At 48.7% G+C, this 27,350-nt stretch overlaps 1 protein-coding gene across 1 annotated transcript in view; it reads left to right on the top strand.

The window, feature by feature from the left end:
- Positions 1–27,350, top strand: part of LOC121284041 (collagen alpha-1(IV) chain-like) — a 208,769-nt gene that overhangs the window by 152,581 nt on the left and 28,838 nt on the right. Inside the window, exons 25-35 of the mRNA XM_041199004.1 lie at positions 3,102–3,293; positions 8,367–8,535; positions 9,393–9,485; positions 10,133–10,237; positions 11,461–11,558; positions 17,482–17,632; positions 19,391–19,504; positions 21,107–21,274; positions 23,145–23,234; positions 25,709–25,861; positions 27,178–27,276. Coding sequence (XP_041054938.1) covers positions 3,102–3,293; positions 8,367–8,535; positions 9,393–9,485; positions 10,133–10,237; positions 11,461–11,558; positions 17,482–17,632; positions 19,391–19,504; positions 21,107–21,274; positions 23,145–23,234; positions 25,709–25,861; positions 27,178–27,276 — 1,432 coding nt within the window. The remainder of the gene's footprint in view (positions 1–3,101; positions 3,294–8,366; positions 8,536–9,392; positions 9,486–10,132; positions 10,238–11,460; positions 11,559–17,481; positions 17,633–19,390; positions 19,505–21,106; positions 21,275–23,144; positions 23,235–25,708; positions 25,862–27,177; positions 27,277–27,350) is intronic.

Here is a 27,350-nt window from a genome sequence, read left to right as displayed (position 1 = left end):
GTGCTGCACTGTCAGAGGGTCATTACTGAGGGAACGTTGCTCTGTCAGAGGGTCAGAAATGAGGGAGCGCTGCACTGTCAGAGGGTCAGTACTAAGGGAGTGCCTGCACTGTCAGAGGGTCAGGACTGAGGGTGTGCTGCACTGTCGGAGGGTCAGTACTGAGGGAGTGCTGCACTGTCAGAGGGTCAGTACTGAGGGAGTGCTGCACTGTCAGAGGGTAAGTACTGAGGGAGTGCTGCACTGTCAGAGGGTCATTACTGAGGGAGCGCTGCTCTGTCAGAGGGTCAGAAATGAGGGAGCGCTGCACTGTCAGAGGGTCAGTACTGAGGGAGTGCTGCACTGTCAGAGGGTCAGTACTGAGGGAGTGCTGCACTGTCAGAGGGTCAGTACTCTGGGAGTGCTGCATTATCGGAGGGTCAGTACTGAGGGAGTGCTGCACTGTCAGAGGGTCAGTACTGAGGGAGTGCTGCACTATTGGAGGGTCAGTACTGAGGGGGTGCTGCATTATCGGGGGTTAGTACTGAGGGAGTGCCTGCACTGTCGGAGGGTCAGTACTGAAGGAGTGCTGCACTGTCAGAGGGTCAGTACTGAGGGAGTGCTGCACTGTCAAAGGGTCAGTACTGAGTGGGGGGTTGCACTGTCAGAGGGTCAGTACTGAGGGAGTGCTGCACTGTCAGAGGGTCATTACTGAGGGAGTGCTGCACTGTCAGAGGGTCAGTACTGAGGGAGTGCTGCATTATCGGAGGGTCAGTACTGAGGGAGTGCCTGCACTGTCGGAGGGTCAGTACTGAAGGAGTGCTGCACTGTCAGAGGGTCAGTACTGAGGGAGTGCTGCACTGTCAGAGGGTCAGTACTGAGGGAATGCTGCACTGTCAGAGGGTCAGGGCTGAGGGTGTGCTGCACTGTCGGAGGGTCAGTACTGAGGGAATGCTGCACTGTCGGAGGTTCAGTACTGAGGGAGTGCTGCACTGTCACAGGGTCAGTACTGAGGGAGTGCTGCAGTGTCAGAGGCTCGGTACTGAGGGAGTGCTGCACTGTCAGAGGGTCATTACTGAGGGGGCGCTGCTCTGTCAGAGGGTCAGAAATGAGGGAGCGCTGCACTGTCAGAGGGTCAGTACTGAGGGAGTGCCTGCACTGTCAGAGGGTCAGGACTGAGGGTGTGCTGCACTGTCGGAGGGTCAGTACTGAGGGAGTGCTGCACTGTCAGAGGGTCAGTACTGAGGGAGTGCTGCACTGTCAGAGGGTAAGTACTGAGGGAGTGCTGCACTGTCAGAGGGTCATTACTGAGGGAGCGCTGCTCTGTCAGAGGGTCAGAAATGAGGGAGCGCTGCACTGTCAGAGGGTCAGTACTGAGGGAGTGCTGCACTGTCAGAGGGTCAGTACTGAGGGAGTGCTGCACTGTCAGAGGGTCAGTACTCTGGGAGTGCTGCATTATCGGAGGGTCAGTACTGAGGGAGTGCTGCACTGTCAGAGGGTCAGTACTGAGGGAGTGCCTGCACTGTCAGAGGGTCAGTATTGAGGCAAGGCTGCACTGTCGGAGGTTCAGTACTGAGGGAGTGCTGCACTGTCACAGGGTCAATACTGAGGGAGTGCTGCACTGTCAGAGGGTCAGTACTGAGGGAGTGCAGCACTGTCAAAGGGTCAGTACTGAGGGAGTGCTGCACTGTCAGAGGGTCAGTACTGAGGGAGTGCTGCACTGTCAGAGGGTCAGTACTGAGGGAGTGCTGCACTGTCAGAGGGTCAGTACTGAGGGAGTACTGCACTATCGGAGGGTCAGTACTGAGGGGGTGCCGCACCATCAGAGGGTCAGTACTGAGGGAGTGCTGCAGTCAGAGGGTCAGTACTGAGGGAGTGCTGCACTGTCAGAGGGTCAGTACTGAGGGATTCCTGCACTGTCAGAGGGTCAGTACTGAGGGAGTGCTGCACTGTCAGAGGGTCAATACTGAGGGAGTGCTGCACTGTCAGAGGGTCAGTACTGAGGGAGTGCTGCACTGTCAGAGGGTCAGTACTGAGGGAGTGCTGCACTGTCAGAAGGTCAGTACTGAGGGAGTGCTGCACTGTCAGAGGGTCATTACTGAGGGAGCGCTGCTCTGTCAGAGGGTCAGAAATGAGGGAGCGCTGCACTGTCAGAGGGTCAGTACTGAGGGAGTGCTGCACTGTCAGAGGGTCAGTACTGAGGGAGTGCTGCACTGTCAGAGATGAGTACTGAGGGAGTGCTGCACTGTCAGAGGGTCAGGGCTGAGGGTGTGCTGCACTGTCGGAGGGTCAGTACTGAGGGAGTGCTGCACTGTCAGAGGGTCAGTAATGAGGGAATGCTGCACTGTCGGAGGTTCAGTACTAAGGGAGTGCTGCACTGTCACAGGGTCAGTACTGAGGGAGTGCTGCACTATCAGAGGCTCAGTACTGAGGGAGTGCCTGCACTGTCAGAGGGTCAGAACTGAGGGTGTGCTGCACTGTCGGAGGGTCAGTACTGAGGGAGTGCTGCACTGTCAGAGGGTCAGTACTGAGGGAATGCTGCACTGTTGGAGGTTCAGTACTGAGGGAGTGCTGCACTGTCACAGGGTCAATACTGAGGGAGTGCTGCACTGTCAGAGGGTTAGTACTGAGTGAGTGCTGCACTGTCAGAGGGTCAGTACTGAGGGATTCCTGCACTGTCAGAGGGTCAGTACTGAGGGAGTGCTGCGCTGTCAGAGGGTCAGTACTGAGGGAGTGCCGCACTGTCGGAGTGTCAGTACTGAGGGAGTCCGGCACTGTCAGAGGCTCAGTAGTGAGGGAGTGCTGCGCTTTCAGTGGGTCAGTACTGAGGGAGTGCTGCACTGTCAGAGGGTCAGTACTGAGGGAGTGCAGCGCTGTCAGAGGGTCAGTACTGAGGGAGTGCTGCACTGTCAGAGGGTCAGTACTGAGGGAGTGCAACACTGTCAGAGGGTCAGTACTGAGGGAGTGCTGCACTGTCAGAGGGTCAGTACTGAGGGAGTGCTGCACTGTCAGAGGGTCAGTACTGAGGGAGTGCTGCACTGTCAGAGGGTCAGTACTGAGGGAGTGCTGTGCTGTTGGAGGTGACAGGGTGAATGAACATGCTAACAAATTTGTTTTTGTTTTAGGGAGCTGATGGTATTGCGGGACCAGTGGGAATTCCGGGCCCGAAAGGTGATCCGGGTGATATCCAAACTTTACCTGGAGTGAAGGGGGATCGAGGTGACCCTGGCTTCCCAGGTTCTCCAGGTGTACCTGGTCTGGATGGATTACCTGGGAAAGATGGAACTCCAGGCTTCCCAGGATCCAAAGGCGAGCCGGTAAGTACTGCGATAGGAAACTGTTCAGCGAGGGATTGGGGCTAATCAGGAGAGTGGCACTCAGCAGAGAAACACTCAGTGAATCCACAGTCATCGATCCCAATCAGCCTCTCAAACTAGTTCACAGCATTGCAATCTTGTGATTGGCTGTCGCAAAACAGTGAAACCTGGTTCCTGCTCCTGAAAAAATTCAACATCCTGAAGCAAATCCTCACATCGCAACCTGAAAACATTGAATCTCATCCCAGCCAGAGAGACAGACCCCCCAGAGAGACAGACCATCACTGAATACCCCCACTGAAAACCCCCAGAGAGACAGACCATCACTGAATACCCCCACTGAATACCCCCAGAGAGACATACCATCACTGAATACCCCCACTGAAAGCCCCCAGAGAGACAGACCATCACTGAATACCCCCACTGAAAACCCCCAGAGAGACAGACCATCACTGAATACCCCCACTGAATACCCCCAGAGAGACAGACCATCACTGAATACCCCCACTGAACACCCCCAGAGAGACAGACCATCACTGAATACCCCCACTGAATACCCCCAGAGAGACAGACCATCACTGAATACCCCTACTGAATACCCCCAGAGAGACAGACCATCACTGAATACCCCCACTGAAAACCCCCAGAGAGACAGACCATCACTGAATACCCCCACTGAATACCCCCAGAGAGACAGACCATCACTGAATACCCCCACTGAACACCCCCAGAGAGACATACCATCACTGAATACCCCCACTGAAAGCCCCCAGAGAGACAGACCATCACTGAATACCCCCACTGAAAACCCCCAGAGAGACAGACCATCACTGAATACCCCCACTGAATACCCCCAGAGAGACAGACCATCACTGAATACCCCCACTGAACACCCCCAGAGAGACAGACCATCACTGAATACCCCCACTGAATACCCCCAGAGAGACAGACCATCACTGAATACCCCTACTGAATACCCCCAGAGAGACAGACCATCACTGAATACCCCCACTGAAAACCCCCAGAGAGACAGACCATCACTGAATACCCCCACTGAATACCCCCAGAGAGACAGACCATCACTGAATACCCCCACTGAACACCCCCAGAGAGACAGACCATCACTGAATACCCCCACTGAAAACCCCCAGAGAGACAGACCATCACTGAATACCCCCACTGAAAACCCCCAGAGAGACAGACCATCACTGAATACCCCCACTGAATACCCCCAGAGAGACAGACCATCACTGAATACCCCCACTGAATACCCCCAGAGAGACAGACCATCACTGAATACCCCCACTGAATACCCCCAGAGAGACAGACCATCACTGAATACCCCCACTGAACATGCCCAGAGAGACAGACCATCACTGAATACCCCCACTGTCAACATTCTAGCAGTTACCATTGACCAGAAACTGGCCAGATAAATACTGTGTCTACAAGAGCAGGTCAGAGACTAGGAATCAAGTGGTGAGTAACTCACCTCCTGACTCCCCAGAGCCTGTCCACCATCTACAAGGCACAAGTCAGGAATACGATGGAATACTCCCCACTTGCCTGGATGAGTGCAGCTCCCACAACATTCAAGAAGCTTGACACCATCCAGGACAAAGCAGCCGCTTGATTGGCACCCCATCCACAAACATTCACTCCCTCCACCACCGACACACAGTAGCAGCAGTGTGTACCACCTACAAGAAGCACTGCAGGAATTCATCAAGGCTCCTTAGGCAGTACCTTCAAAACCCACGACCACTACCATCGAGAAAAGGCTTGTCCAACAAACAGCCCACGGGTTGGATGCAGCCACTGAAGCCATTCTATAAAGCCCCCAGAGCCTGGTTTCAAAATGATAAGTTTGAATCAGAAATTCTGCAAGGAGCTGCTCCTCCAATCACAGGCTGCTCCTCTCCTGCGTTTGCTGCTGATAGGTTCACAAGGTTTTCTTTTGACAGGCCCTGGGGAGCAGGAACAGTGTGTGTGTGGGACAGAGAGAAAGAGACAGAGCGTGTGTGTCTGTGTGTGTAAGTGAGAATATGTGTGTGTGTGAGAGAGTTTGTATGTGCGTGTGGATGTGTCTGTGTGTGGGAGTGAGAGAATGAGTGTGTGTGTGTGAGAGAGTGAAAGAGAGAGTGTGTGTGTGGATGTGCGTGTATGTGTGTGTGTGTGAGTGAGAGAATGAGTGTGTGTGTGTGTGAGAAATGAAAGAGAGAGAGTGTGTGTGTGTGTCTGTGTGTGTGCCCAGTGTGTGTGTGTGCCCAGTGTGTGTGTGTGAGTGAGAGAATGAGTGTGTGAGAGAGTGAGAGAGAGAGAGTGTGTGTGTGTGTGTGTGTGTATCCAATGTGTGTGTGTGAGTGAGAGAATGAGTGTGTGACAGAGTGAGAGGATGAATGTGTGTGGGTGTGTGTGTGTGCCCAGTGTGTGTGTGTGAGTGAGAGAATGAGTGTGTGAGAGAGTGAGAGAGAGAGAGTGTGTGTGTGTGTGTGTGTATCCAATGTGTGTGTGTGAGTGAGAGAATGAGTGTGTGACAGAGTGAGAGGATGAATGTGTGTGGGTGTGTGTGTGTGCTCAGTGTGTGTGTGTGTGAGAGAATGAGTGTGTGAGAGTGAGAGAGAGTGTGTGGGTGTGTGTGTGCCCAGTGTGTGTGTGAGTGAGAGAATGAGTGTGTGAGAGAGTGAGAGAGAGAGTGTGTGTGTGTGTGTGTGTGTACCCAATGTGTGTGTGTGAGTGAGAGAATGAGTGTGTGAGTGAGAGAATGAGTGTGTGTGGGTGTGTGTGTGTACCCAGTGTGTGTGTGTGAATGAGAGAATGAGTGTGTGAGAGAGTGAGAGGATGAGTATGTATGTGTGTGCCCGGTGTGTGTGTGTGTGTGACTGAGAGAATGAGTTTGTGAGAGAGTGAGACAGAGTGTGTGTGTGTGCCCAGTGTGTGTGTGTGAGTGAGAGAATGAGTGTGTGAGAGAGTGAGAGAGAGAGAGTGTGTGTGTGTGTGTGTGTGTGAGTGAGAGAATGAGTGTGTGAGAGAGTGAGAGAGAGAGTGTGTGTGTGTGTGTGTGTGTGTGTGTGTGTGTGTGTGCCCAGTGTGTATGTGTGAGTGAGAGAATGAGTGTGTGAGAGAGTGAGAGGATGAGTATGTGTGTGTGTGCCCAGTGTGTGTGCCCAGTGTGTGTGTGTGAGAGAATGAGTGTGTGAGAGAGTGAGAGAATGAGTGTGTGTGGGTGTGTGTGTGTGTGTGTGTGTGTGTGTGTGAGTGAGAGAATGAGTGTGTAGAGAGTGAGCGAGAGTGTGTGTGTGTGCCCAGTGTGTGTGTGTGAGAGAATGAGTGTGTGTGAGAGTGAGAGAATGAGTGTGTGTGTGTGTGTGTGTGTGTGTGTGTGTGTGTGTGTGTGTGTGTGTGTGTGTGCCCAGTGTGTATCTGCCTTAGTCCCAGTCTTGGGTTTCTCACTCGCTCTCAGTACCACACACCCACACACAGAGGGTGAGGGTGGGTGAGTGAACTCCCTGAGAGTGGCTGTGAGCCAGACACACACACTCTGGACCCTCTCACACTCTGCTCATTTTTATGAATAACTCTTTTTTCATTTAACAGCTTATTGCTAAGACATCACTTTATCTTTGCTCAGAAATGGATAACTTTCTCAATACCTCAGCTTTGTTTTGAAATTCAGTTTAAAGTTGTGCCAAACCTTGTCTTTCCAAAATGTACTCATTGTCCCCTTGAGTGAGAAAAAACTGGAAATGTGCCCCCCACCCCCCAACAACCACCTCCCCCGCCTCCCCCCAGCATTCGAAAGGCCTGACAAGCCTGATCTAGAAGGACCAAGGGCAGCAGATAGATGGGAACACCACGACCTGGAAGTTCCCCTACAAGTCACTCACCATCCTGACTTGGAAATATATCACCGTTCCTTCACTGTCGCTGGGTCAAATCCTGGAACTCCCTCCCTAACAGCACTGTGGGTGTACCTACACCACATGGACTGCAGCGGCACAAGAAGGCAGCTCACCACCACCTTCTCAAGGGCAATTAGGGATGGGCAATAAATGCTGATCCGGCCAGCGACACCCACATCCCATGAATGAATAAAAAAAGACAGACTGACCCCCAGACAGAGACTGACACCCCCTGCAAGACAAAGACTGACCCCTCCCAATAGAGAGACTGACGCCCCAGACAGACAGACTGACTTTCCTGACCGACAGACTGACCCCCCAGACGGACAGACTGATCCACCCCAAGACAGATACTAACCCCCCCCAAGACAGAGATTGACCTCCCCAACACAGAGAGATTGACCACCTCAGACAGACAGACTGACCACCTCAGACAGACAGACCCCCCTGACAGACTGACCACCCCAGACACAGACTGACCCCCACAAGACAGACTGAAGCCCCCAGACAGTCAGACTGACCACCCCAGACAGACTGACCATCCCAAACACAGACTGACCCTCACAAGACAGACTGAACCCCCAGACAGACAGACAGACTGACCACCCCTGACAGACAGACTGAGCCCCCAGACAGACAGGCTGAGCCCCAAGCAGACAGACTGAGCCCCCCCAGGCAGACAAACTGAGCCCCCAGCACAGAATCACAGCCCAGAAAGAGACTCACAGCAGCAGACAGAGAGAGCAGATCAATATTTATCTCCCTCCTGGCATTCCTCCCCATTTCCTCCCACTCCTGCTGATATGATGGCCTATGTAGATGAATTCTTTCCTATAGGGAGAATGGGATTAATTGGATAGATCATTGAAAGAGGCAGTCCAGACACAATGAGTTGAATGGCCTCCTTCAGTGCTGTGTGATGATTCCAAGAAGTGTTAAGGCTTCACTGTCGGCTAAGATGAGGATGTGAATGGGGGATATTTTCCACTGCACCTGTGCCAGGCGTTTGCGTCTACAGATGAGGCTTCACGCTATGGGCAGAGATCAGTCAATGTGGGAGTGGATGGGTAGGATCAGTGTTGGTTCTATCAGCCGGTGCAGGTTGTCTGGGGCAAGGCGCAGCACATTCTGTGAACTTCCCAGCATTGAACTGTCATCTCAAACTGTTTAGGGCAACATCGGCTTCAAAGGTGAACGAGGTTTACCAGGAACCCCAGGATTAACTGGAGCATCAGGAGATCAAGGAGCGCCAGGACTTCCAGGGGTCGGAGAGCCCGGTTTTCCAGGTGAAAAGGGCTCCCGAGGATATCCAGGACATCCAGGGACACCCGGTGCATCAGGTAAGTTCTGGTCCAATGCTCAGTCTCCCAGAGCAGCTGCAGTATAATGTGGACTCACTGACAGACTGAAGAGTAGATTCTCCTTTATGATTCCTGTTGGTTAACAGATGGAAAATCCTCTGGAACTTTCAAATATCTTCCCAATTTCCATCCTGCTGGGAACGCATTAGGTTGTGGGTGAATGGCTGAGTTTAGGAACATCTTGAAAAGATGAAGCCCCTCGATCAGTGAGGATAGAAATTGGGTGTCTCCCTCGCTGAGTGACAAGGGCAGCAGCTCTGATCGGCTCTGATCAGACTGGAACACTCAACCTGCTCACGTACGAATCCATTCGAACACAAACTTAAGAGTGCTTCACATTGCCTGCTGAGCTGTTCCTAAAGGAAGTCCCTGAGCTTTTCTCTATGCCTCCCCCCTCGCACGAGATCGAGTAGAAGGGTTGGGGGGGTGGGGGCTGGTGGGAGTGCTGGGGTGAGGCTGATAGTGTGGGTGGCACTCTCCATATCCGGATGGAGCAAGATTTGATATTCCAACTGGTCTGTCTCTTGTGCTTCTTCATATCTTCATAAGAAAACAGAAGAGAGACAAAAGGCTGGAAAAGCCGATAGGGCCTGTGCGGAGGAGTGGGGGGGGCGGTGGGGGGGTGAATCCTGGCTCCGTTAGTCTCAGCACAGCATCAGAAACAAGACGAACGAGCACCAGAACTAAGGGCAATAAAACAGCCACCAAAAACACACCAACTTTCCATTTGATTATCTGAGTTTCTGATAATTGCTAGGTCCTTTTGAATATATTGATTGTGGTCACTGCTGCTCTGTCATCTTTAATTGTTCTGTTACCTGTTTTCATTGCAACAGGTCAGAAAGGTGAACGGGGGAGCTCTGCCGGTAAACCTGGGCCCCCAGGCTTCCCAGGGTCTCCAGGAGTAAAAGGTGAACCTGGCAGTCGAGGTAAGTTCACCTGTCGTGCGGTGACAGTGAAGTAGTGGGAATATCACTGGACTAGTCATCCCAAGGCCCAGCCTAATGGTCTGGTCTCACAGTCCCACCACGCCAGCTGCTGGGATTTAAATTCGCTTAATGAAATCTGGAATATAAAGTAATGGTGACCATGAAACTATTGTTGTAAAAACCCAGATGGTTCACTAATGTACCCAGCCTGGCCTACCTGTGACTCCAGACCCACAGCAATGTGGGAAAACTCAGCAGGTCTGGCAGCGTCTGTGGAGAGAGAAACAGAGGCAGTGTTTCGAGTCCGTAAGAGTCATAACGGACTTGAAACGCTAACTCTGTTTCTCTCTCCACAGACACTGCCAGACCTGCTGAGTTTTTTCAGTATTTTCTGTTTTTATTTCAGATTTCCAGCATCCACAGTATTTTGCTTTTACCCACAGCAATGTGGTTGGCTCTGAAAGCCACTCTGTTCTAGGGCAATTAGGGATGGGTAACAAATACCAGCCTTGCCAGTGACACCCACATCCCATGACAACACAAAATAAGATAAAAGAGAATGTACATAAAGCACTAAACTCTGAAATTCCTCCCTTGTCTATTTTCACACTAGCTGAATAAAAGTTTGTTGTTTATCTGCCCGACAGGTGACACTGGGCTGCCCGGTGGACCGGGATTACAAGGAGCTATCGGACCAAAAGGTGATCCAGGTCCCACTGGCATCGGATTTCCAGGCCCAACTGGTGCAAAAGGTGAGTGGACTCACTAACTCCACCACATTGTTACTGCACTGTAACTGTACTGACACACACCAGATCGTTACTGCACTGTACCTGCACCTCACACACCATCGTTACTGCACCGTAACTGTACCCACACCATCGTTACTGCACTATAACTACACTCACACATTATCATTACTGCATGGTAACTGCACTCAAATGCCATTGTTACTGCACCGTAACTACACTCATAGAGCACCTGCACCGTACCCTCACTCACACACCATCCACCATGCACAGCATAAACTGCACCATAACCACACTGCAGCTGCACCATAACGGCAACCTGAGCACATGTACACACCACCCACACTGTACCTACACTGTAACTGCACTCACATACCACTCACATCTTAACCGCACCCTATCCACACTCGCACAACACCCAAACCATAACTGTACCATTACTGCACTCACACAACACCCACACCAGACCTCAACACTAGTTAGTTTAATTGAAATAAGTTTTGAGTTTCAATTGGGTTTTGGTGACTGTGGGTTCAAATTTCAGCAGGAGACTGACTGAACTTGCCTCAGGCCCATCACCAAAAAGATTATGTCAATGGCAAGAGGTTACAATACAGAAACTGACCACTTGATCTGTCACGTCTGTGTCAGAATTTAGCTCCTCCCTCCCATATGAGCAAATTGTCTTAATCATTGTTTACATCTTGTTCCCACTTCCGTTCACCCTGCCCCTCCCCCCTGATCCCAAATGTTGACATCATTTCTGTCTCCACCACATACCCTGGGTTTGAATCCTAAACTTCACTGCTCTCTCTCTCTCTCTCTATCTCTCTGAGGAGCTTTCTCCAGTCCTCTGTCCAAAATCTCTGACATTAAATCTTCTATCCTGGTTTCTTGACTCCTATAGTGTTGGAAACAGTCAACTTCTATCTACCCTGTCCCAACATTTCAACACTTGGATCATATCGAGATGTAATCTGCTTTGTAATGTCAAAAAATGAGCCACCTTTTTAAGTCTTTCCTCCACTTTGTACTTGCCCACTCTGGCTGGTATCTCGGTGAACCTGCATTCTCCCCTCTCCGAGGCTTCACTATCCTTCCTGTAGTAAAGCCCCCGATCTTCCGCACCATTCTATGAGCCAGCTACACTGCCTGTTCTCAGGACACTGGACGGACAGAGAAGGAGAGACTATCAGCCGTTCACATCCCTCCTTTCTGTCTCACAGGTGTACCTGGAATTGCCGGACTGCCGGGTCATCCAGGTCTCTCAGGACGTCCAGGGAATGATGGTATTCCAGGCCAGCCAGGACCCCCAGGACCAAAGGTCAGTGATTAGACCCTGTACGCTATGATACAATATTATTTCTCTTTACCTTGCTTGTAATCCTCGCTGCTAATGACCTAGACATGGCTATCAAGTCATGTTCCCCAGGACTCTGTGCTGACACCTCACTTCTCTGATAATATATTAATATCTCCCACTTAGGCCTCCAGGGCAAAATTTCAAAGTTTGTAGATGACACAAAACTCTGAAATGTAGTAATTAATAAGGAGCTAGTAATAGACTACAAGATTTTATAGACAATCTGGTGAAGCGAGCAGCCACATGGTAGATGAAGTTTAATACAGAGATGTTTGAAGTGATAATTTGAATAGGAAGAATTGAGGAGAGGCAATATGAACTATTATTTAAGCGGGTGCAGGAACAAAGGGACCAAATACACAATATACACATAAACACAAATCCTTGAAGGTGGAGAACCAATTAAGAAGCTGTTAAAGAATCAGGATCCTTGACTATCAATACAGTTACAAAAGCAAGCAAGATATTCTAAACCCTCCTAAAACACTCAGTTTGGCTCCAGATGAAGAATTGTGGCCAATTCCAAGCATCCTTTAGGAAGGATGTCATGCCTTTGGGGAGGGTGTGGAGGAGATTTACCAGAATGGGACCAGCGATGAGGGATTTCAGTTAATGTGGAGAGACTGGAGAAGCTGGGATTGTTCTCCTTAGAGCAGAGAAGGTTAAGGAGAGATTTAATAGAGGCGTTTAAAATCAGGAAGGGTTGTAATATACTAAATATGGAGTCAGTAAGTATTTATGGCACAGTGGGAGGCCATTTGGCCCAACAAGTCCATACAGCTCTCTCTAGAGCAATCCAGTCAGTCCCATTTCCCCGCTCTAGCTCTGTAGCCCGGCAAGTTTATTTCCCTCAAGTTCCCTTCCCATTTCAATTTGAAATCATTCATCGTCTCCACTTCCACCAACCTCATGGTCAGTGAGTTCCAGATTGTTACCACTCACTGCGTAAAAATGTTCTTCCTCACATCCCCCATGTCTATTACCCAAAACCTTCAATTTGTGTCCCCATGGTCCTTGTACCTTTAGCCAATGGGAACAGATTTACTTTGTCTACCTTATGCAAACCTGTCACCATCTTGTGCCCCTCTGTCAATCTCCCCTCAATCTCCTTTACTCTGAGGAGAACAGCCCCTTGGCCTGGATCTTCCAAGCAGCGGCAATGATTGGTCAGATTGTCACCGCGCTCATCAATTCCCCCAACCCGACGCTGCTCCGTGTTACTCCTGGGACCTCTGACCCCAGCTTTCACAGAAATGCACAGCATTCCTCAGGGCACTCTGTCAAAGTGGAGTAGGACCAGGGGGAAGACAGTCCACATCCCCTTTTTATGGCACTAGCTGCCATATGGAAGTTTAAAGACCCAGTCTAAATGTTAGTGAGTGAGTGTGAGTGAATGGGTAAGTGGGTGAGATGCGAAGGATGGCAGGGGGATAAGCGGGTGAGGTGGTGAAGTGGATAGGGTGGGTGGGTTGGTGGGTGAGTGAGTAGGGGGGTAATCAGGTCAGGGGATCTGGAGACTGGAAGATTTGGTCCCAAGTTTCTCCAACTTAACCTTATAACTAAAAAGCCCAACCCTGGAGCTATCCTGGTAAATCTCCTCTGCACCCTCTCACGGACACTCACATCCTTCCTGAAGTGCGATGACCAGAACTGAATACAATATTCTAGCTGTTTCCTAACCAGAGCTTAATAAAGGTTCAGCATAATTTCCCAGCTTTTGTACTCAATACATCTAGTTAGGAAGCCCAAGATCTCATATGCTTTGCTAACTACAAATGTCCTGCCAACTTCAAAGATCTATGCAGATGCATCCCTAGGTCACTCTGTACCTGCACATGCCTTAGAACTGTACTCTTGAGTCCATATCGCCTCCCTCGGTCTCTTCTGAAGGAGCTGTTGTGGTGCAGTGGGTAGCACCTCTGACCCTATGCTAGAAGCTCTGGGTTCAACTCCCACTCCTGGACTTGCCAGCCAAGGAAGGTGCGTTCATATTGCAGTCAGACAGGTTACTTACCAAGCTGCAAATCCTTCCAAAATGGCAGGTGGTAAGAGTGGGAAATTCCTAGTCAGCTATTCAATGGAGAGAATATCGGAGCCTCTACCAACACTGTCCATAGCTCCAGACTACAACATGCATGTGAAAGTGTATGTTGCCACGGCAACTTGGACACCTCGGTGGGCCGGTTGGCTCAGTTGGTTGGATGGCCGGTGTGGATCAGGTTGGTGGTCAACAGCATGGGGTTCGATCCCTGTTCTGCTGGGCTGGATTCGGGACCTCCTTGCCCTACCCGTGGTCATGGAGCTGTGGGTCAGACCTGTCTTCAGGCAGAGAACTGAAGACAATCTCTTCTTTCAAAATGCATCACCTCACACTTGTCTGTATTAAATTCCATCTACCACTCGTCTGCCTATTCTGCTAACCTATGTCCTGTTGAGTTGATTAGTATCATTCTCACTGGTTACTCACCTCCAAGTTTGCTATCATTGGCAATTTTTTGAGATTTTACTCTGCATTCCAATATCGAAGTCATTTATTATCAAAAAGAAAGCAGTGATCCCAGCACTGACCCTTGGGGAACATAACTGTCTACCGTCCTCCAACCTGAAAAATAAACATTTACCATAACTCGCTGTTTTCTGTCCTTAAGATAATTTTTTTTATCCAAGCTGACACTGACTCTCCCATTGAATGAGCAATAATTTTGTTACCCAGCCTTTCATGTGGCACTGTGTCAAACACTTTCATAAAATCCATATAGACAACATCCACCACATTCCCTTCATTAACCTTCTCTGTTACTTCATCAAAAAATTTAATGAGATTAGTCAGACATGATCTGCCTTTTACAAATCTATGTTGGTTATCCTTCATTAACTCAAACCTCTCCACCTGCCTGTTGATTATTTTCCCTGATCATTGCTTCTAAAACCTTACCCACTACTGTTAAACTAACCAGTCTGACTGTCCTTTCACCATTTCTTGAATAACATTTGCCGCTCTCCAATCCTCTGACACTTCTCCCATAGCTAGGGAAGATTGGAAGATTATGTCAAACCCTTCCGCTATCTCCAACCCCACTTCCTTCAGCAGCCTGGGATGTAAACCAACGAGACCAGGTGACATATCCACTCTAAACATAGCCAGCTTTCTCAGTTCACCTCGCTCTCAATTTCTACCCAATCCATTGCCACTATCATCTCTCCTCTACCAATACAGATGTTTTGTCAGCATCCTGCACCTTTGTAAACACTGTTACAAAGAGCTCATTATGTATTCTATTCTTCCCCTGTGCCTCTAAGCATACATCACCCTCTTTGTCCAGAGGTGAGGTAAGAGTGACTGCCCTTGACATCAAGGCAGCATTTGACCGAGTGTGGCATCAAGGAGCCCTAGCAAAACTGGAGTCAATGGGAATCAGGGAGAAAACCCTCTGCTGGTTGGAGTCATACCTAGCACAAAGGAAGATGGTTATGGTTGTTGGAGGTCAGTCATCTCAGCTCCAGGACATCACTGCAGGAGTTCCTCAGGGTAGTGTCCTAGGCCCAACCATCTTCAGCTGCTTCATCAATGACCTTCCTTCCAACATAAGGTCAGAAGTGGGGATGTTCACTGATAATTGCACAATATTCACCATTCGCGACTCCTCAGGAACTGAAGCAGTCCATGTCCAAATGCAGCAAGACCTGGACAATATCCAGGCTTAGGCTGACAAGTAGCAAGTAATATTCGCACCGCACAAGTGTCAGGCAATGACCATCTCCAACAAGAGAGAATCTAACCATCGCCCCTTGACATTCAGTGGCAGCACCATCACTGAATCCCCCACTATCAACATCCTGGGGGTTACCATTGATCAGAAACTGAACTGGACTAGCCAGATAAATACTGTGGCTACAAGAGCAGGTCAGAGGCTGGGAATTCTGTGGTGAGTAACTCACCTCCTAAATCCCCAAATCCTGTCTACCATCTACAAGGTACAAGTCAGGAGTGTGATGGAATACTCCCCACTTGCTTGGCCATGTGTAACTCCCACAACACTCAAGATTTTTGACACCGTCCTGGACAAAGCAGCCCGCTTAATTGGCACCACATCCACAAACATTCACTCCCTCCACCACTGACGCACAGTAACAGCAGTGTGTACCATCTACAAGATGCGTTGCAGCAACTCACCAAGGGTCCTTAGGCAGCACCTTCCAAACCCACGGCCACAACCATCTAGAAGGACAAGGGCAGCAGACACATGGGAACACCACCACCTGGAAGTTCCCCTCCAAGCCACTCACTATCCTGACTTGGAAATATATCACCGTTCCTTCACTGTTGCTGGGTCAAAACCCTGGAACTCCCTCCCTAACAGCACTGTGGGTGTACCTACACCACATGGACTGCAGCGGCTGAAGAAGGCAGCTCACCACCACCTTCGCAAGGGCAATTAGGGATGGGCAATAAATTCTTGCCTAGCCAGCAATGTCCACATCCCATGAATGAATAAAAAATATAGGACCCACACCACCTCTTTGTACTATTTACATGCTGGAAGAGGATTTTTAGGCTCCCCTTTATGTTAACTGCTATTCCATTCTCAAACTCTCTCTCTCTCTGCCAGTCTTATTTTCCTCTTTACCTCCCCTCTCAGCCTATTATATTTGACCTAGTTCTCTTGACTTCCATCATACACCCTCTTTTTCCCGTCACAACCTCCATCTCCCTGATCATTCACGGAGCCCTGGCTTTGATTCCCCTGACTCTCTCCCTTCCAATGTATCCGGTCTGCACCTCAGACATTTCCCAAACTATTTTCCAATGTGACCCCATTTCAACACTAGAAAATTAACATGACCCCAGACACAGTCAAAAACAAAACAGTAATAAAGCAGCCTAGTGACATTCAGTATCTAATTATTAAAGTTTGTGTATTATAGATCAGCTTATAATGTGCCATATAAATATGAAAATCTGTATTTTGATCTACTTTGTAAAAATGTTATTATTTTATGTACTTATGTAGGTTTCTGTCTCCATAATCCCCAGTGACAGAAGACTCAGTAACAGCTCTCTGCTCTTACCTCCTGCTGCAGGATGGCTGCACATGCATCTTGCTGCACATTGCATGGACGCCACCTTTCTAGGGGGCAAACACCCGATTGCCCGTTGCCCCCTATAAAGAGGGCAGCTGTTAACCCGAGCCTGTCACCGGGAGAAGCCTTGTAGCTGCTGCCCTGCCTGGAATGAACGAGAGACTGGTCGCTTCTTATTTGAGGTTTGCGGCCTACGCAAGATGTTCATGAAACCTCTCCGCCAACCCAACATGTCCATTGCTCTCCCCCGCCATTCTGTAGAGGGGAACCAAGAGACAAGGAGGGCAAGGGCAGCACCTGGGCCTTGGTGGAGGGCGCAGTCCCTGAGGGAGGAGCTCACGGCTCTGCCTGCTCTTTCTGTGACAGCTACAGGGGTCAATTTGGGAAGCGCTGCTGTACCTGAAACATCTTGTTCTTAAAGGTCATCTATTGTTCCATTACCACTTCCATTTACAGTTGTCAGGATGGTCAGTAACCAGGGACCACAGATTGAAAGTGATTAGCAAAAGAACCAGAGGTAACATGAGGAGAAGTTTTTTACAGCGTGTTGTGTTGTGGTAGACGCTGCCTAACAGGGTGGTGGAAGCAGACTCAACAGTAACTTTCAAAAGAGAATTGGATAAGTATTTGAAAAATAAAAACTTCAGGGGCTCCAGGGGAAAAACAGGGGGGCGGGGTGGGGGGGGGGGTAGGATTAATTGAATAGCCTTTCCAAAGAGCTGGCACAGGCACGATGGACCGAATAGCCTCATACGTTGTATAATTCTGTAATTCTAACCCACTTATTCTTTACTGAATTCAGGGACAACCAGGAGCAGGACTCCCAGGCCCCCGAGGATTTCCAGGTGCCCCAGGACTCGATGGGGCTCAAGGTGATAAAGGTGACCCAGGCCTCCCTGGTATACCCGGAGCATCAGGACGTCCTGGTTCACCTGGCTTCCCAGGTGATAAAGGTGAGCAAAAAGTCAACTCCAATGAAAGTTACAAAGAATGAACTTCAAATCTACATGATCTGGACTGGCAGTTTCCCCAGCACCAACTCAAAAATTAACACCCGGCAAATTCCTCTTTTATATCCACGAAACTTGAAAAATGCATTTTCTTAATTCCTGATATAGCTATCTCACAACTGTTGCAGCTTAAGGTTTTTGTAGTTTCCCAGTTATTGACAATGGTTGCCAGAGGGTTTCATATTCCTACAGGGTCTATCCTCAGCAGAGACAACTACCCCAGATTCCCTGACTCACACTGATCTGTTCAGTGCAATCAACCTGCTGCAAACTGTACTATCCAGCAAGTATTCTTTGAACTGATGCATATTAGCACCAAACCTTGTGAATTTAGATCCCCGTCAAGGAGTCTTCCCTGGGTTGTCTCATGACTTCCTGTCCCTAATGGAACGTGGCTGCATGCAATTCCCAACAGTGAGACGGCCACTCAGGAGTACACGCGTGGAAAATCACCCCTACTGTCCCAAGTTTTTAACCGAAAGTGGTAGAGCAATTTGCAATTAACAATTGGAAGCACAAGGCTGTCCATGCAATATATCACAAGGTTCATGAAAGCAAAAGAATCTGTAATAGGTCAACCGCTCAACTTTGGAAATTGGAAGCAGTATGACAACTCAATCACTGATCATATTTCCGGTTTCTGGGAGAGTCAGGTGCATTGTGTTGTATAATTTAACAGGTTAATCTGGGCCCAAAAAGGAATCATCCATTTGATTATGTATCCAGTTTGGAAAGAATTATTAAGGTGAAGCCACCTTCAGTTTTTAATCTCTCATTGGTTAAAGCTCAGCCTCTTCCATCGTGAAGTTGTCACACGAGCTCAACGACCTTTACATTTGTTTACTTCCTGTAGGCACCATTGTGCTTCAGACATCACATTTCATTGGTTGCCTCAGGGTAAAACTGCAACAAATCAGAAAAATAAGGAACATGCAACTAAAATTCAGGAAATTGGGTAGAAAATTCAATGCATTGTTTGTTTTTTGGCATGAAAAGCCTAGAATACAACAGCAGATCCTGCACACGTCGAGCATTGGCCTGGGGAAGGGACTCTACTAACACAGGGAAAATCTCAAATATTGAGGACATCACTCCAGCCTAGAGCTGGACAGGAACCACCCATTGAACAGATTCCCACCCATCACCCAAACCAAGCAGTTTATTAAACATTATAAATTATTTACATTGTGCAGGCCATGGGTCCATTGCCAGTGCTTATGCTTCACTTGAACACAGAAAGTAGGAGCAGCAGAAGACCATTCAGCCCATCGAGCCTGCTTCACCATTCAACACCATCATGGCTGACTTTGGGCTTCAACTCCATTTTCCCACCTGCTCCCAATATCCCTCAATTCCCCAAGAGACCAAAAATCTCCTCTTGCAAAAGCTGTTGAGGCTGTGGGTGTGGTTTGTTGAGTAAGGGTATTAAATGTTACAGAATCAAGGTGAGTGGATGGTGTTAAGGTGCAGTTCCGCCGTGACCCAGTTGTTCAAGGGGCTGAAGGTCTCACTCATGTTCCTATCTTTCTACATCTGAGCAACGAGGTGGTCAAAGCTTCGGCCCTTAAAGACTTCTGATGACGGGTAAAAGGAAACAGAGGAGTTTGAGCTTCACTGTCCTCATTTTGAGGGTTAGCCGTGGATTTTTAAAATGGAATTGAGACAGTTCAAACGGACATTGGTTTTTTTCTGCTCTTTTAGGCAGCACTGGCCCAGCAGGTCTCCAGGGCCCTCCTGGACTCCCTGGAGCAGCAGGAGTCGGGCCACCAGGTCAGCCCGGAAACCCAGGGCCCCAAGGACCGGCCGGCCTCCCAGGTACCTTCAACATACTCGTCGCCTGGGGGTGGGGTGGTGGGGGGTAGGGGAAGGAAGATTTTTATAGCACCCTTCGCAGCCACAGGGCAGCCTCAAGCTCCTCACAGCCAATGAGATACTTTTAAAGTGTAGTCACTGTTGCAATGTAGGAAACGCAGCAGCCAACTTACGCACAGCAAGATCCCACGCACAGGAATGCAATAACGAGCAGATAATCTGTTTTTAGTGATTTTTTTTAAAAGTTCATTCACGGGATGTGGACTTCGCTGGCTGGGCCAGCATTTATTGCCCATCTCTAATTGCCCCTTGAGAAGGGGGTGGTGAGCTGCCTTCTTGAGCCGCTGTAGTTCATGTGGTGTAGGTACACCCACAGTGCTGTTAGGGAGGGAGTTCCAGGATTTTGACTCAGCGACAGTGAAGGAACGGTGATATATTTCCAAGTCAGGATGGTGAGTGAATTTGCAGGTGGTGGTGTTCCCATGTGTCTGCTGCCCTTGTCCTTCTAGATGGTAGTAATCGTGGGTTTAGAAGCTGCTGCCTAAGGAACCATGGTGAGTTCCTGCAGTGCATCTTGTAGATGGTACACACACTGCTGCTACTGTGCATCGGTGGTGGAGGGAGTGAACGTTTGTGGATGGGGTGCCAATCAAGCGCGGCTGCTCTGTCCTGGATGGGGTGAAGCTTCTTGAGTGTTGTAGGAGCTGCACTCATCCAGGCAAGTGGGGAGTTTTCCACCACACTCCTGACTTGTGCCTTGTAGATGGTGGACAGGCTTTGGGGAGTCAGGAGGTGAGTTACTTGCTGCAGAATTCCCAGCCGCTGACCTGCTCTTGTAGCCATAGTATTTATATGGCTGGTCCAGTTCAGTTTCTGGTCAATGGTAACCCCCAGGATGTTGATACTGGGGGATTCAATGATGGTAATGCCATTGAATGTCAAGGGGCGATGGTTAGATTCTCTCTTATTGGAGATGGTCATTGCCTGGCACTTGTGTGGTGTGAATGTTACTTTTCGCTTATCAGCCCAAGCCTGGATATTGTCCAGGTCTTGCTGCATGTGGGCGAATGCTAGTTAAATAGTAAATATTGGCCTCAGGATCCTGGAGGGAACTTCCCTGCTCTTCTTTGAAATAGTGCCTTGGGATGTTTTACGTCTACCTGAGAGGACTGGTCTAATGCCTTGTCCAGAACACAGCACTGCTGGCCTTCCCTTGGTACTGCACTGGGAGTGTCAGCCTGAATCTATTGATCCATTCTCTGGAGTGGGCCTTGAGCCCATGGCCTCTGACTCAGAGATGAGAGTGATCCAACTAAGCCAAGCTGACAGAGGGAAAAAACAAAGGAAGATAGTGAGAAAAAGAAACAGAAAAATTAGAGCTGGAAAGAACCAGAGACAAGCAAACGAAAGGAAAAGGAATGATAACAGAAGGGCAGAGGTATGGGATTCGAGTGAATAGTTAGCGTTGGGCAAGGCCAGGATAGGCTGGAATTTCTACAGTTCTGTTTGTGACAAACTCTTACTTTAACCCATGTAACTGAAGAGAGAATGTTACTCACTAATTCAATGTTTAGATATTTGATTATTCTGCTTTCTATAATGCAGGATTCCAGGGATCAGCAGGGCCAAAGGGTGACCCTGGTTTTCCAGGGTTGGATATCCCAGGTCCGCAGGGGGAGAAGGGGAGACAGGGATCCAAAGGTCTCCCTGGACCCCCTGGTTACCCAGGACAAATTGGGCCTCCAGGAAAAGATGGTCCTTCGGGTATACAAGGTAAGATATTGTTTGCAGAACATTTACCTTTGTTACTTATTCGTTAATTATTCGAAGGGTAGTTTAAAATCTTAAATCATTGAATCACACAGAGACCATTCAGCCCATCCTTCCTGTGCTGGCTCTTTGAAAGAGCTATTCAATTAACCCCACTCCCCGCTACTCTTGTATGCTTCTACCCTTAAATATTTATCAAATTCCCCTTTTGAAAGTTACTATTGAATTGCTTCCACTGCCCTGTCTGGTAGCACATTCCAGACCATCACAACCCAATGCTTTAGAATAAAATTCTCCTCATCTTCCACCCTGATCCTTTTACCAATTTTCTAAAATCTGTGTCCTCTGGTCACCAACTCTCCTCCCAGTGGAAACAATTTCTCCCTATCTATCCAATAAAAACCCTTCCTGATTTTGAACACCTCTGTTAAATCTCCCCTTAACCTTCTCTGCTCCAAGGAGAGCACTCCCAGCTTTTCAAGTTTCTCTATATGAACTGAAATCCTTCATCCCTGGGAACATTCCAGGCAATCTCCTCCACACCTTCTCTGAGGACCAGACATCCTTCCTAAAGTTCAGTGCCCGAGTTGGACACAACACTCCACTGGAGCCTAGGAACATAGGGACATAGGAACAGCAGTAGGCCATTCGACCCATCGAGCCTACTCCACCGTTCAATCAGATCAGGCTGACCATCTACCTCTTATGCCATTTTTCCCGCACTGTCCCCAGATCCCTTGATGTCATTAGTATCTGAAATCTATTGACCTCTGTCTTACACATACTCAACAACTGATCCTCCACAGCCCTCTAGGATAGAGAATTCCAATGATTCTCCACCCTCTGGGTGAAGAAATTCTTCCTCATCTCGATCCTCAATGACCCGCCCCTTATTCTGAGACTGTGTCCCCTGGTTCTAGACTCCCCAGCCAGGGGAAAATGTCCTATCCACATCTAATCTGTCATGCCTTGTAAGGATTTTGTAACTTTCAGTGAGATCACCTCTCATTCTTCGAAACTCTAAGGAATACAGACCCAGTCTTCCCAATCTCCCCTCAAGAGACAATCCCACCATCCCAGGGATTGATCTGGTGAACTTCTGTCGCACTCCCTCTAAGTCAAGTATATCCTTCCTTAGATAAGGAAACCAAAACTGTACATAATACTCCAGGTGCGGCCTCATTAGTGCTTTATAAAGGACTAGCATAACTTCCTTGTGACTATAGTCCACACCTCTATTCCCAGGATCCCATATGCCTTTTCAACAGCTTTCTCAACCTGTCCTGCCACCTTCAAAGATTTGTAAATGTGAGTTGTGGGCCTGAGTTTCTGCATCCCATGTCAAATGATATCACTTAGTTCATAGTGCCTCAATAATGCCTCTCCTTGTTCTTCCTTCCAACTTGATCAATTCTAATTAAAGATTTCCAGAAGGCCATCGGTCAACTGTTAACTACTAATGATCTTTGTTAGGTTTGTGAAATGGGAAAATGCCACAAAGACAAATACAGGAATCGACAACAAATCAATCCCTGCTCTCTCTAAACAAACAAGTTAGATATTTCCAGTAATCTACCATTGGTTAATATGAATAGTGAGAGTTATAACATGACCACAGAGATCATGAGGAGTTCGAGTTGGTAAAAAAGAAGCTTTGCAAGCCTTGCTGTTGGTGTGATAGATTCTCAGTTTCATAATGATGCTGGACCAAGTAGTGTGAGTCCGAGGTGAAGCCTCAGTCCGCACCAGTCTGGGCTCTGCCTCTTAGCTTTGGACCGACACTAACCGTAGCCTCAGCTACTGTGTGAACATCACTGTTGGGTTTCATTCTGGGCGTAAGTTCTGAAATTCTGATCACCCTCTCCAATTCTAGGTCCTAAAGGAGAAATGGGAGTCATGGGTACACCTGGAAGCCAAGGTTTCCCAGGTGCTTCAGGGAATGTGGGACATGCTGGTTCAAAAGGTCAGTGCTTATATCCTATTGCGAATGTTTTTTGATTGACAGCATGGTAACCGGAAGGTATTTTGCATGAAAACCAATGTATTTACATGATGTGTCATTGCAGGAGCAGGCTCAGCATTTAACAGTGTGTGGCTGAGTCTCCGGGAAAACCTCATTATTAAATGTAAAGGACCTTGCATTTACCGAAGTGCCTTTCACAACCAAAGGCATCTTAAACGTGTTGGGTGCGGTGGGGTTGTAGAGGGGTGTGGAGGGATATGGTGGGTGGTGTGGTTCGGGGGGTGGTGAGGGGTGTAGTGGGGGGTGGTAGGGAGGTGGGGAGTGTGCTGGAGGTGTGGAGGGGTGTGGTGGGGGGGGGTGGATGGTGGGGGCGGGGGTGTGTGGTTGCTGGGTAGTGGTGGGGAGGTGGGAGGTGTGATGGGGGTGAGATGGGGTGTTGAGGGGTTGTGGTGGGGGTAGTTTGGGAGGGGGGGTTGCTGGGGGTGGTGGGAGTGTGGTGGGTGGTTGGGGGTGGGGTTGTGGTTGAGTAAGGAATTTTGCTGTAATACTTTGTCACAATATTAATAGACATGTAAGTTTCCAGAAGCAAGATCAATCTTTTTTAGGAATCTCCTGCAGACTTGCAAATCTGCCCTTTAACCTCTATCGTCCTATTGGCCAAGCTGTACTCAATGCCAAAGGCCACTGACCATAGCCAAATGTAGGGAATTGTTTTTTATTATTCTTCCATAGGATATGGGCATCGCTGGCAAGGCCAGCATTTGTTGCCCATCCCTAATTGCCCTTGAACTGGGTGGCTTTCTAGGCTGTTTCAGTGGGCAGTTAGGAGTCAATCATATTGCTGTGGGACTGGAGTCACATGTAGGCCAGACCAGGTAAGGACAGCAGATTCCCTTCCCTAAAGGACATTAGTGACCCAGATGGGTTTCTACAATGATCACCACGGCCACCATCACTGAGACTAGCTTTTAATTCCAGATTTTATTAATTGAATTTAAATTCTAACAGCTGCTGTTTTGGGCCTGTGCCCCCAGAGCATTATCCAGGGCCTTTGGATTACTACACCCATGGTATTCCCACTACACAACCATCGCCCCCAATCGACTATATGACATCATACTGCCCTGACTTAACACGTAGTGTAACATGCTCAGCTACCTGCTTTATCATGCTTCAAGTATGCCCGGCCTCACAACACCCTGACTGTAATCTTCCAAAATTCATTCTTGGAGTGTGGACATCAGACACAAAGCCAGCATTTTTATTATCCATTTTATAACTGCCCTTGAGAAGGTGGTGGGTGAGCTGCCTTCTTGAGCCGCTGCAGTCCATGTGGTGTAGGTACACCCACAGTGCTGTTAGGGAGGGAGTTCCAGGATTTTGACCCAGCGACAGTGAAGGAACGGCCGATATATTTCCATGTCAGGATGGTGAGTGACTTGGAGGGGAACTTCCAGGTGGTGGTGTTCCCATGTGTCTGCTGCCCTTGATCTGTGTTGGAAAGAATCTTCTGAACTGTGAAGTTAACCAAATAGTTTTCTGTCCATGTACATTTCCACGCTGGGTGTACACCAGATAGTGTGCTACTAATAGTATACAGGGCACAGAAATATCCCCGGTTTAATATACAGGGAGATGCTGGCTTAGTGATAATGTTACTAGACCAGTAATACAGAAACCCAGGCTAATGCTCTGGGGACTTGGGTTGAAATTGAAATTCAGTTAAATAGTGACCATGAAACCATTGTTGATTGTTCACTATCTGGTTCACTAGTGGCCTACATGTGACTCCTGGCCCACAGCAACGTGGTTGAAATGGCCTCTGAAATGGCCTCACAAGCCATTCAAAGTCACAAAGGAATGAAACCGGACGGACCTCCCGGCGTTGACCCGGGCACCGGAAATGACAACAGCAATCTCAGCCCTGTCAACCCTGCAGAGTCCTCCTTACTGACATCTGGGGGCTAGAGGAGCACTGTCTCAATGACTAGTCAAGCAACAGCCTGACATGGTCATCCTCACAGAATCGTACCTTACAGGTAATGTCCCAGACACCACCATCACCATCCCTGGGTATGTCCTGTCCCACCGGCAGGACAGGCCCGGTAGAGGTAGTAGCACAGTGGGATACAGTCGGAAGGGAGTTACCCTGGGGAGTCCTCACTGATGTGATTCTCACTATTGCCTAATTCTGAGCAGGATAGAGAAGATGTAGAATTTGGTGCGAGTAGGATCTGCCTGCCCATTTAGTGACCCTCAATACTCCAGCCTAATGAAGATTGCTCAGGTGCATGAGGTTCCAATGAGTCACCGGGAGCAGCAAGACAGGGAGGAAGAGCAAAACTCAGAATAGAAAGAATGCTGAGTGTGTTTTTAACCACTTTGATGTAGTTTATAACACAGGAGCAGCAGGATTTGAGTGAGCTTAATTGATGTCAACTGATTGTGCCATATTGACACATTTTCATTGTTAGGTGAGCAGGGTTTACCTGGTTTCCCTGGACCCAATGGAGTACCGGGTGAGAAGGGGACAAAAGGAGAAGTTGGTCTTGTGGGAAAACCTGGAGTGATGGACAAAAGTGCGATGGAGAAAATGAAAGGGCAGAAAGGAGAAACTGGAGATCAGGGTAAATTAATCCATTTTGACTTTTCATAAGGCACTGTACTATGCTCCTGTGCCTTGTGCATGCGTGTGTGTGCATGTATGTGGCAGTGTGTGTGTGTGTGTGTAGGTGAGTGCAGTGTGTGCATACGTGCATGTGTGCATGCATGTGCTTGGCAGAGTGTGTGTGTGTGTAGGTGAGTGCAGTGTGTGCATACGTGCATGTGTGCATGCATGTGCTTGGCAGAGTGTGTGTGTTTCCGTGTTACATGTTGTATCCACATGCATGTGTGCGCTTTTGAAATATATAAAGTTGGATGTATGTACACACTTTCCATCCACTTCCTGTCCCTGTAACTCACAATGTGTGATTAGATTGGGTGTTAATATTTAATGTTTATGTAAACATTAGGGGGAATGAAATTGGTCTTTGACAGTAACGCAAAACAAGTGATAACAAATTAGCCCCCTGTTTTGCACCGATCTGATTGGCTTCCCTACTGATAAATAAATTGGGGACTCCTGACTGGGACATCTTGAGAAGTTGGGGATTTGATTTACAACGAAATCCACTTCAGGTCAGAGAGTGGGTGGGGGGTCAGGAACATCCTGACAAGGCCATGGTGGGATTGGGTAAGTTTGTTTCAGTGCTGTCTCTTAGGCTCTTCTGGCCTGTAAGCCTCCTCTTCAGCAGCAGGCACAAGGCCCCAAGGCTGGTACCCAGGCCTCCAGCTGTGGCAATCCTTCCCCCACCAGTTACTGCACAAGGTCCTGCTAAGTGGGTTGGCCCTTCAGCTGGAGGTTGCTGTGTACTTTGGGGGTGGTCTGCCTGCCCAGGGCCCAGGGCCCAGGGTGTAGAGAGGGAAGGTCAAGCAGCAACACCCACCAAAGCGGTTATTCAGGGGGCTTGGTGCAGAGGGACTGGGGCCAACCTTGTCACAAGAACATAAAAAATAGGAGCTGGAGAAGACCATTTGGCTCCTCTAATGTGAGAATAGAGTTAGATCAGGAAAGATGGAGCATAAATGCTGGCATGGTCTGACTGAGCTGGACAGCCCCTTTCCAAATGTATTTGATGTAATTCCGTGTACAGTTAAAATCATAACCTTACAGCATAGAAGGAGACCATCGAGCCCCAACGTCCTCTTTGAAAGAACTTTCCAGATGAGTCTCTCTCAACAAGGCCGCTGTGTCCTTGGGTTTACGATTACCACTCATGGTGGAATCACCCTCAGCTGTTGACAGCGGGGGAATGACAGCTTTGATTCAGGTACACACGGTAACAATGAACAGCTCCTCCTCATGGAATAGTCTTCTCAAAGTTTATGCATCTCTCCGCAGGGCTGTCAGGCTTACCAGGAACAAAGGGCCATCAAGGCATTTCGGGTGATCCAGGAATGCCAGGAAAGGATGGTCAACCTGGATTACCAGGCCAACCAGGTAAGGGGCAAAACAGTGCAACAGGTGGAATGTGACAGAAATATACTCAGTAAATATTCAAGCATTGGAGTTTT

The sequence above is a fragment of the Carcharodon carcharias genome, chromosome 11, assembly GCF_017639515.1.
Source record: "Carcharodon carcharias isolate sCarCar2 chromosome 11, sCarCar2.pri, whole genome shotgun sequence".
NCBI classification, from domain to species: domain Eukaryota; kingdom Metazoa; phylum Chordata; class Chondrichthyes; order Lamniformes; family Lamnidae; genus Carcharodon; species Carcharodon carcharias.
Note: the sequence above shows the minus strand (reverse complement) of the source record. Positions and strands in the feature narration are given on the sequence as shown.